We start from the raw sequence: 12242 nt of genomic DNA, 5'->3' as shown, positions 1-12242 counted from the left end.
TGCATATGTGCCTCCCACTTGTTAAGGATCCAAAAGTAATCGGACAATTGGCTTCTAAGCTGTTCCATGGACAGGTGTGTGTTATTCCTTTATTATCCCAATTACAATGAGCAGATAAAAGGTCTAGAGTTCATTTCAAGAGTGCTATTTGCATTTGGAATCTGTTACTGTCAACTCTCAAGATGAGATCCAAAGAGCTGTCACTATCAGTCAAGCAGGCGATCATTAGGCTGACAAAACAAAAACAAACGCACTAGAGAGATAGCAAAAGCATTAGGTGTGGCTCAACTGTTATGGAACATTCTTAAAAAGAAAGAAAGCACCAGTGAACTCAGCAACACCAAAAGACCCATAAAACCACAGAAACAACAGTGGTGGACGATTGAAGAATTCTTTCCCTGGCGAAGAAAACACTCCTCACAACAGTTGGCCAGATCAAGAACACTCTCCAGGAGGCGGGTGTATGTGTGTCAGAGTCAACAATCAAGAGAAGACTACACCATAGTGAATACAGAGGGTTCACTATAAGATGTAAACCATTGGTGAACCTCAAAAAGCAGGAAGGCCAGATTGGAGTTTTAAAAAAGCCTTCACAGTGCTGGAACAACATCCTATGGACATGAGATCAAGATCAACTTGTACCAGAGAGATGGGAAGAGAAGAGTATGGAGAAAGAAAGGAACCGCTCATGATCCTAAGCAGTAAGTCATGGTGGTGGAATTGATATGGTGTGGGCATGTATAGCTGTCAATGAAACCGGTTCTCTTGTATTTATTGATGACGTGACTGCTGACAAAAACAGCAAGGTGAATTCTGAAGTGTTTCAGGCAATATTTCTGCTCATATGAAGCCAAATGCTTCAGAACTCATTGGACGGTGCTTCACAGTGCAGATAGACAATGACCCAAAGCATACTGCAAAAGCAAAAAAAGAGTTTTTAAAGGTAAAGAAGTGGAATGTTATGCAATGGCCAAGTCAATCACCTGACCTGAATCCGATTAAGCTTGCATTTCACTTGCTAAAGACAAAACTGAAGGGAAAATACCTCAGGAACAAGCAGGAACTGAAGACAGTTGCAGAAGAACTCCAAATACATTTGGAATTTATCCACGTTTCTATATTGGCAGAACATTTGCAAATGCAACGGTGGACTTTCTCAGATTTAGTGATAAGTTTGCCTCTCAGAGAGGGACTGGCTCAGATTAAAGAAAAAGGTATTGGTTTGCATTATATGCAAAAGCAACCAAAGAGTTTTTAAAGGGAAAGAAGTTACGTTATGCAATGGCCAAGTCAATTTTGCTTGACCTGAAACCGATTGAGCTTGCACTTCACTTGCTAAAGACAAAACTAAAGGGGAATGCCCTTAGAACAAGCAGGAACTGAAGACAGTTGCAATAGAGATCTGGCAGAGTAACACCAGGAATGAAACCCAGCGTCTGGTGCTGTCTATGCATTCCAGACTTCAGGCTGTAATAGACTGCAAAGGATTTGCAACCAAGTATTAAAAAATAGAACGTTTGATTTATGATTATTATTCTGTCCAATTACATTTGGACCCTTAATAAGTGGGAGACACCTATGCAAACTGTTCCTTTTCCTACAGCGATCACCTGATTTGGATGTAAATACTCTCAAATTAAAGCTGACAGTCTGCAGTTAAAGGTTCATTTTATTTAAAATACATTGTGTTGGTGTATAGAGCCAAAAATGTTGGAATTGTGTTGATGTCCAAATATTTACGGACCTAACTGTTTAATAGGAAAATAAGCGATTGGAGACAATAGTTTTTCTGGCTACAGAATTACAGTCATTCTGCACACTGTCATTAAACACTGGCCAAATGCAAATATTAAAAAGTCTCTCACTGACACCTCATGCTGCGCAGCTGACTGAACGGACAGAGAATGGATGGTAGGTATAATTCATCTACGTCTCTATATCGGCAGAACATTTGCAAGTGGAACGGTGGACTTTCTCAGATTCGGTGATCAGTTTGCCTTTCTCAGAGAGGGACTGTAAATGCAGTAAATCTGACTGGCTCACACCAAAGGAAAAAGGTATTGTCATGCAGATTACAGCCTGGAAATGGCCTCCAGAGGTATCCATGGACAGACCTCGCCAGCCCTTTTCAGAGGCACAACATGGCCACAAAAAAGTATTTAACTACTAAAAACTGATCTAAAGAGAAAGAGAGAACCTCCTTTTAAAGCTATAGAACATGGTAAATAATATGATCACTGTATGCCCATACTGTACACAGACAGCCAGCCAAACAAACAGATTTATTTACGGATGACAGATAAAGACACCTAAGCAAATAAAGACAGCTAAGCAAATAAACAGACATATTAGAAAAACAGGTAAACAGGCAAATAGTGAGAACATTGACAGCTAAACTCACAAATAAACAGATCGACTGACAGATAAACAAATAAACAAACAAACAGACGAAAAGACAAGGCACCATTTACAGTATTTACAGTACATAAGAAACAAGAAACAGATCCAGTTAGACAGCCACACACAGCTCACAGAGTCAGACAAATAAATACAAACAGGTGAATTTGGCAAATTGGGCGTAAACCTGGTATATTCACATATACGGTCTAATTTCAGAACTCTTTGCATATTGTAAATGGTGAAATCATATTAGTAGCCAATGTCTATTAAATGTACAACACAGTTTACTGTCAATCAAATAGTGCTAATGTTGTTTTAAAGTCATATTTACATGCGATTTCAGACCGAATAATCAAAGTAGCGTAATAAACAATGTAGAGATTGTGTCACAAGTTGTCACTCAAAGGAATTTGAGAATATAAAACACCTTTGCCTCAATATTTGACAAATATAAGGATTAAAAGGGTGAATCCAGTTAAAGTGGAAAACTATCTGATGAACAGTCCTGTAAATATCTCCATTCATTACAGAAAAAAAGGCTTGTGTTCAAAAACTTTCACCACAGTACCCCTTTATCTGTATTCAATTTAAACACGATCAGTTTTAAAATAATAATCCATCACAACCTACAGTAACACGGCGTCAATCATAAATCACGAACGTTTTGTCAGATGCGTCAGTGACCTGTACTTTTCCTGCATAGCCTATTAAAAACCAATGCAAAGCTTTAAAGAGGCAACATCTTTCTTTAGCAACAAACAAACAAACAACCACATTATTAAATCCACTTGCCAGTTTCAAGATCACAGTGAACAGAAGAAAACCGCGCGTATTTGCACTCGTGCATCCATGTTACAGAATCAACCTGCTCGAGCGCATTCCATCCTCACAAAATCACGTCCATAACATTCCTCTAGGATGCAGCTTTAACCAAACCAATGTTTACATCATGGCTGAAACCACTTCGTCTGACAAAAAGAATGGAAAAGAAAGTTTTAAACATTCTTTAAAAGAATCGACACACTTCCCACGACTTCAAGTTTCTTTTTAAAGAAAAGCGACGTGCAAAACACAGTCCACGATCCAGAAATGCGTACTTTCCGACGAAAAAGTAGGATCCACTCACCGAAAAAAAGCAGGAATCCTCCGCTCGTCCTCCTCAGCAGTGCTCGCACACGCTGTCTTCTACACACTCGAGCTCTCTCTCTCATCTTCCACACACACACAGCCCGCTGGAAAGTTTAGTGACGTCAGCCACTCAGTTAAATGCCACCGCAGGAGTCTCGCCGACCAGCTGGAGGTTTAAAGGGCCAGGATAGAGGTGATGCAAACCAATACTACACATCTCAATATTGTTACAGTTGAATTCAGAATTATTAGCCCTCCTGAATTATTTTATCTTTGCCATGACGACAGTACATATTATTTTACTCGATATTTTTCTAAACACTAGTAGCCTAAAGTGCAATTTAAAAGTTTAACTAGGGTAATAAGGCAAGTCATTGTATAGCAGTGGTTTGTTCTGTATACAATAATAACAAATATTGCTTAAGGGGGCTTATAATTTTTTGAAATTTTTTTAAACTGCTTTTTTTATTGCCGAAATAAAACATATACAATTTTCTGCAGAATAAAACACATTATATAAAATACTGTGAAAATTGTGGTGCTCTGTTAAACATAATTTGGGAAATATTTGCAAAAGAAATCACAGGGGGGCTAATCATTTTGACTTCAACTGTATATATTTTTCACGCTGTATGTATACATGAATGACGTAAAACCGTTTAAGCTAAAAGCAGATTTGACATTTTCAGACCTCTTTCAAGAACAGCTGGTTGTTGTGAAAAAGAATAAATGTCAAATTTATTCAAATGAATACATTTATTAGGCCTCCTCAAAATCATTTCCCAAGTGCTGCTTAACAGAGAAAAGTGTTTTCAACACATTTTTAAACGTGTTACGGCTAGTTGTAAAAACTATTTTCTACACTCTAAAAAAAATTATATGATCAATAAGCCATGAAAGCCTATCAAGGGTTCAGGTCCAAAAATCTCTAAAGTGCCATTTGAATTTTTCTCCTAAAACTAGCATTTGTCTCAGGCCACTATGTCTAAGTTGAGTAATTTCTTTTTATGTCAATTAATATGCCATTTTTATTGCCTTTATTGTGAAATTAATAAACATAAATAATATAACATACAATAATATAATAAGTTACACATGATGTTTTAAGTCAGTTTAAAATAAAATATTGTAAGTTCAACCGACTCAAAGGGTAAATTTGATTCAGCTTAAAAAGTTTAAGGCAATTAGGATTTTTTTTACGGTGTATTAACTAAATTATTTTTGTCATTGCCATGATGACAGCACATACGATTTTACTAGTTATTTTGTAAGATACTAGTATTCGGCTTAAAATGCAATTTAAAGGGTTGTCTAGGTTACCTGTCTTAGTCAAATTTTATTTTATTTTTTAGGCAAGTCATTTGACAACAGTGGTTTGTTCTAACGCAATCTCACGGCAATTTGTAACTTTTTGATTTAATGGGTAATTCAGATGAATTCGTACGATCTAATTCATACAATTTAGTATGATTTGCTCATCACCCATTGACAGTTGGGGTTAGGGGCGGGGGTTTGGTGCCATGCCTCTTTTTTAATATCGTACATTTTTGTACGACTGAACACGTACGAATTCGCCACTAAACTGACAAAATGGAAAATACTTACGTTTCCTTGTGAGATCAGTCTGTTTGTTCTTTAGCCAAATGAGAGGGGTCTGGCTTCAGACTTGGTGCAGTGCAATCTGAGCTGCATTTAATGCTTTTTAATGCACTCACCTAACCCCACCCCACTCGCTCCATTGAGTGCACTGAGTCTGACATTGCATCGCTGAGTGATGCAATCTCAGCTTGCATCATAAAGGCTGCATCCAGATACCATTGAGCCAAATAGAGAAATAAAAAAACAATATTATTTCTTACGAAAACTAATATTAACTATTATTTATTGTATAGGAAATACTGTGGAAACACCCTTGCTTGGAAAAAAAAAAATCACAGGAACGTTAATAATTTTGCCCCAGCTGTATTTTCCATACATACAATTTTTGATGATACAAATATGTTGAAGAAAGTACACATTTGTGTAAATGGACTATGCTATATTGGTCTTCCATCATTTGAAATTGGATTTTGGACCCTGTACAGGGTGTAAGCAAGGCTTTGGTGTGGGCATGAACATCCAGTGGGCTGGTGTATGTATAGGTTGAGCCCTTTACTCCCCTATACATATTTAACACATGAGTAGGTCTTTTCATCAGACATTCCAGGGATTTCTCTATTTGATTGCATGATTTTTTTCTCCATCCTTGTAAAGATTGTTTTATATAATATTTCATGTAATTTCATCATGTTTTATATTAATATATTTTTAATTTAAATAATGAAATCTTGCCCAACCCATTTACCTCAATAATTTGACAGTGAAACAGTGAAAAAATATATAGGAATTGATTGCCTTTTGGAAAAATGACCATTGAGGCAATCAATTTGACTGGACAAGAAATGGGGCGTGACACAAAACAATCAATCTCAAAAAAGCCAGTCAGAACAGTTCTCTGTTTGTGTGGTCACTCACACTCACAAGGCATAACACTGTTACAGCTGTTTTTAAATGTATCTCTTTTGTCCACTTTCAGCTATTTTGCTCATTCCTTTAAGGGGAGAGCATATGGACATTCATGTGATGGGCTTTTCACTGATCGTTAAATTTAATATTGTTTAATCTTGCAAAATTTATGTAAACTTGGAATGTGAAAATTACAATTACACAGAGAGCAACAGCTTTCATTTTTGCTCTGATGGCAGCAAAACTACACTGAGTGCTGAGAGTTTGTGTTAGAATAATAAGTGTACATTATGTTTTAATAAAAACATAGAAGATATCGCCTTCAAACCAAATTTTTGATTTTCAGACATGATTAAATTCTGTCTGGCAAACATGCCATGGGGCATTACGTGACACTTTCTTAATGCTAATTACACTACCTGACAAAAGTCTTGTTGCTTATCCAAGTATTAAGAACAACAAATAATAACTTGACTTCTAGTTGATCATTTGTTATCAGAAGTGGCTTACATGAAAGGCCAAGGCCTCTAGATTACGCTTATTTTACCAAAATAAAATGATCATGCCTTGATTTTTATTTACTTCATTAGGACAGTAAGGTCTGACTTTGCTTAGACAAAAGTCTTGTTACTTAACAGAAATGTGCAATATATAAAGTCATGGTGCAGTGGAAAAAGAATTAATATTGGGTATGACTCCCATGAGCTTGGAGAACTGCATCTCTGCAGTGACTCAAATAACTTATTAATAAAGTCATCTGAAATGGCAAAGAAAGCGTTCTTGCAGGACTCCCAGAGTTAATCAAGAATTATTGGATACATCTTTAATGGTTCCTGCTTCATCTTACCCCAGACATATTCAATAATGTTCCTGTCTGGTGACTGGGCTGGCCAATCACGAAGCATCTTGACCTTCTTTGCTTTCAGGAACTTTGATGTGGATCCTGAAGTATGAGCGCTATCCTGCAGAAGTTTTTGCCCTCTCTTGTGCTTTGTAATGTAATGGGCAGCACAAATGTCTTGCTACCTCAGCCTGTTGATGTTGCCATCCACTCTGCAGATCTCTTGCATGCCCCCATATTGAATGTGACCCCAAACCATGATCTTTCCTTTACCAAACTTGACAGATTTCTATGAGAATTCTGTCTATGCGATCCCAATAGGTCTTCTGCAGTATTTGTGATGATTGGGATGCAGTTCAACAGATAATTCGTCAGAAATATCTACTGTCTGCCACTTTTCCAAATGATTAACTAGAAGTCAAGTTATTACTTGTTGCTCTTACATCTGCGATCAACAACAAGACTTTTGTCAGGTAGTGTATATCTTTTGTAGCTGTTTGAATGTATTTGACCACATGAACATGTCTAAAGCAATATACTGTAACTAAATTTTGTTTTTGACCACTTCTTCAAGTGGCGAAAATTAGACAAGCTCAAAACATTTCCGGTTTTGTTTACACATGTTTCTAACATTGCCCAATATGTGAGCATTTTCAAAAAGAAAAACCTAAAATAAATTCGGCACACTGTCACTTTCACACTGTCACTCTCAAAAAACAAATTTAATTGGACGGCGTTTCAACCTACAAGGTCTTCATCAGATCACAAGTCAGCGTATTTTAACTCATTAAATGAAATAAAATCATTTAGAAAATTAAAGCTTGTATTAAAAAAGAACAAATGCAAAAATTACCACACATTTTCTTGTCTCGTTGCATGAAATTACATAAATGATTGATCAAATCTTGTCATTCCTGATATGTGTGCAGGTGAATGGCCTACATTTAGATTGTTATTATAGAAGTAAAAAGGCCATCCATGCTATAAAAAGGCCTCCCATCAACTGTCACACAAAACTGATGTGTGGCACGGTCAGGTGGGTGATGAGGAATCCAGGGAGAATGAGAATGACTGCCTTAGCATCACAAAAAGAGCTCTCACAAAGAGATCACGCTGATTTTTTGAGCACAGTGCCAGTCAAGTGCTGCAGGAACAAAATGTAAGGAAAGGTTTTAGACGTTATTGGCTGGCTATGACTGAGCATAAATGCTGGAGCTGTAGATTTATTGGTTTTACTGCAAAAATCTACAAGAGAAACACTGCTTCATTCACACTGATTACAATATTCACTGGCAAACAACAGGAACACAAAAGGGTGCCAAAATTACGTTCATGTAATCACTTTCTTTTCAAGCGAAATTTAGATTATTGTTCTTTACAAACTTCAAAATGATTCATATGAAATATAAAAAAGAATTCATTGATTTTGTAGAATTTCATATCAGCAAAAAAAAAAAAAAAAAAATATGTATATATATATATATATATATATATATATATATATATATATATATATATATATATATATATATATATATATATATATATATTTTTTTTTTTTTTTTTTTTGCTGATATGAAATTCTACAAAATCAATGACCGTAATTAATTAATGACCATAAACAGATCACAAAACATATTCTTAATCAGTCAGAGAATTGAAGGGTGGATCAAAAGAAATGCATTCATTCATTTTCTTTCAGCTTAGTCTCTTATTTATCAGGGGTCACCACAGCGGAACGAACCGCCAACTATTTCAGCATATGTTTCACACAGTGAATGCCCTTCCAGCCACAGCCCAGTACTGGGAAACACCTGGTGGAAACCCACGCAAACATGGGGAAAGCCAAAAGAAATGAATAACTTTTTAATCTGCTTTACCGCAATATTTTGTAAATACTTTACTGCAATCACTGAATGTAAAAAAAATATTAAATAGAAAAATAAATGGGCCAAAATGTTGGCCTGACTGAAATTGTGATTTTTAATTGATCTTCTGTATTTAGTAGTTTATCTAGTGACTTTTGTCAAGCAACTATTTCTAAATGTTTAACAATACATAAGTTGATGCAGCAATAATAAAACATACAGTATATCTAAATTAAAATGTGGTGTTACAGTACCATGCTGTTGCTTTTTAATAAAACATAGGGCAGAATTTATTTTGTAGATGTAGTTACTTTTTTCAAGTTTATTTCTCTAGCATACAGTGGAGATCAAAATTAGACTACAATTTTTGAAAACTTAAATAAGGTTATCTTCACGGTTCATATTTAACCATGTTTGTAAAACTGTCTATTACAAAATAACTAACTTTAACAAAAACCTTTTATTTGTGGAAAACACGGTGATCACAGTGATTGCTGGTTGACTGTGTGATGAACACAGGGAAGAATTCATGTTGGAGAAGGAGCTTCTGAAAATCGTTTAGTGTATTTGTAAAAGAGGCCAAAGTCTTGATGCAGAAAACAGGACAGCGTTTCACTCTCTACACACATAGTTTCCCCACAGTTTGTCAACTACACTAATGTTTCCCATCAGACCCAAATAAATTACAATTGCTTTTAGCTCCTCAGCCGAGTGTGATTGAGCCTTTTGATTCTTTCTACCAATGAGTGGTTTGGTCACAGCAGGGCAAGAGTGATTCTATGATTTATTCAATGGGGTGGAACACAGGGGACAACAACCAGTCAGGAGGTGGAATACAGCCATATTTTCAATGATTAAAGGCAAAATAATTGAAATATGAAGTTGTTTTTCTGCAAACAACTCTGCAAAAAAAAAAAAGCTACATAACACTGCAAAAAAAAAAAAAGTTTATTCAATTCGAAAATGGTATCGTTCCATCTTAAAACTGTCAGTGTCAAAAGTGCCATTAAAAAAATCTCACAGTTTAGCGTTTAACCACTATTTGGGAATATTATCATGCCTTAATCTTTGAAACAACAGGAAAAGGGGTTACAACAATTTGTATTTTAGCTGAATAACTAAGCCAAAAAGGAGCTTTCAACATATATTAATGTATTTCAGTATTCATGTAGATATAAACCTGTAATTTTAATTAATTACTTTACTCACAGAGAAGAGAAGTGGTCTACAGCTTGCAAAAGTGCACTGAAATTGTCAGCTTTCTAATCCAATGGCATTGTATCGCAAATATATTAGAAATAATTAGCAGTGAACCAAACAGGTAACCCAGGCTCATTCTAAAAACGTACAGTACTGCGATATACACTTCTGGAGAGTGCCAATTAAGCCCCAGGAGATACATTTTTTTATTTTTCAGTTTTTGTTTTTCGCGAATCCACCAGAGGCTGCTTTTTACGCTTTTTGAGATATAAAATTTCTCTTGCAGGTGATATTTAGGGCTGCTCTTCTCACATAAATCCACCAGAAGCCACTATCGACTGACTGACTGACTGACTGACTGATCGACTGACCCACCCTCCTCCTTCTCTAAACACAACCGATAGTGTTTTCAAAAGCACCTACTGATCTACTTATCATACTCATACTGACTACTTATTTTTTGTCTTCTGCTTTTTGCCTTACCTGCTTTTTGGAACCGCTCTTTGCCAGACTCAAACTCCGTTGTCATGGTCAACTCCTCTCAGTACACTCTCAGAAAAAAAGGTACAATGAGGGTACAATTTTGTTCCTAGAGGGAACAAAATATAAAATTGTACCTTTAAAGGTCCCATATTGGTCTTTAGGGTACAATTTTGTACCCAAATGGGCTATAAAGGTACAAATGTCCAGATTTAGGTTTGAAAGGTACATTTTTGTACCTTTTATAGCACATTTGGATACAAAATTGTACCGTAAAGGACCAATTTGGCACCTTTAAAGGTACAATTATATATTTTGTTTCCCTATAGGAACAAAATTGTACCCTCAGCTCATGATAAGATCAAGACACTATATAACACTAATTTAAATGTATTAATACTAAACATTAATACTAAAATACATAATTAAAAAATATAATAAATAAATAAATTGATTGAATTAAATTTTTTAATAATTAATTTTTTTTTCATGTATTTAAATTACATTTTTTCTCAAAAATGTTAATAATTAAATGTATAATTGAATGTAATTTTAATCATTAAAAACGTAAATACTGGTCTTTGCTTACTGTTTAAGACCCTATAGTATATGTGATGTAGAATAAGAAGTAGGAACCATGCAGAGTGACAGCATCTTCATACAGGTGGTGATGTTGCTGTCTCTTTAAGAATTTGGCTTGTTGAGACGTTATAGTAGTGTTTGTTACGGTCCGTCGAGTATGCTGGCTGTTTACACAGAACTTCGCACGCTTTTCAAAGAAAAGTCTATTTTGGAGTCCACACTTTTCAGGTAAGAATGTATTAAAGATATTTTTAGTGTCATTTTTACATGTGAAGCCGTGTTCTGTTGTTTTTGTCTGACTCTCGGGTCTCGGCTTTCCCCCGCTTTAAGTGCTCCGGGCAGGCCTGCAGGATGGAGTTTGCTAAAATGTCTGCAGCTTATTAAAGAAGTTACTACAATGTGATATCGAAGTCACCGAGGGATATAACGTTATAGACGGTGAGTACTATATGCTGTTAGTTTTCTCGGTGTAAAAGTTCCCTTTATCGCCTCCGTTACGTATTCGCGCCTTATATCTTACGTTACGTTACTGCTTTATTAATAAGTGTTGCCACGGCGGAATATAATCGCAACCCAATTAGCAAAATACACTCGGGCCAGTTGCGGCGGCAGAAGCGAGCTGACGCTGCCGTATCCGTGCACCGGAATCAGGCCGTGAGTAATGTGCGGTGTGGCCCGGAGCTCGCGCGACTAAAGTCTTCATATACCTTGATATAAAACCTTTTGTTATTAATACTGGAAATTTGTAATTATCGATAATGTTTTATATTTTGAGGCAATTTTCTAGCCACAGTTGACCGCTGAAATGTTATTTTAGACGGATATATAAGTTACAAACACGTTACAAACGCGGCGTGTGTATGCTACATATCTTCGTTTCAGTGTCTAAGTTACATTATGTTGAGGAGTGTCCACAAACTCTCCAGAATTGTTGGTGCTTTACTATCGTTTAACGTTATACTTATGTTAATGTAGAATTATTAACATACCACGTTGTATAAATCGACGTTTTAAGTTATACTTTGTTCTTTAGTGTAATAATTTGTCTCATCTGTTCTGAAACTGGTACCTTGAGCTATTTTACCTATTTTATTAACATCTCAAATTAAATAAATAGTTATTGCTTTATCTTATTGCTTTTCAGAAGTTTTTGAAGTTTCCAATTGTCTTTCAGGACAAGATTGAACAACAGAATGCAGCCTAACAGCATCAGACCATTGAAGGCATGTCATATGGAA

The 12242-nt window shown here is 35.8% G+C and overlaps 1 protein-coding gene across 24 annotated transcripts in view; it reads right to left on the bottom strand.

Annotated features, from left to right (window-relative positions):
• The window catches only part of gulp1a (GULP PTB domain containing engulfment adaptor 1a), a 104044-nt gene extending 100428 nt beyond the window's left edge, over positions 1 to 3616 (bottom strand). For 20 of the 24 annotated variants that reach the window (XM_073911660.1, XM_073911657.1, XM_068223308.2 and 17 more), the window contains exon 1: positions 3527 to 3616. Coding sequence is in view for 6 of the 24 variants with exons in the window: in XM_068223306.2 (XP_068079407.1) it covers positions 3527 to 3611 (85 nt within the window). In the remaining 18 variants the exon portion in view is untranslated. Of the gene's footprint in view, positions 1 to 3192 lie in introns of all 24 variants that reach the window. The other 4 variants (XM_073911658.1, XM_073911655.1, XM_073911667.1 and 1 more) reach the window with 1 other exon arrangement.
• Between the last annotated feature and the right edge of the window lie 8626 nt (positions 3617 to 12242).

This window comes from Danio rerio, chromosome 9 (assembly GCF_049306965.1).
Source record: "Danio rerio strain Tuebingen ecotype United States chromosome 9, GRCz12tu, whole genome shotgun sequence".
Taxonomy (NCBI): domain Eukaryota; kingdom Metazoa; phylum Chordata; class Actinopteri; order Cypriniformes; family Danionidae; genus Danio; species Danio rerio.
This window is presented reverse-complemented; position numbering and strand designations above follow the sequence as displayed.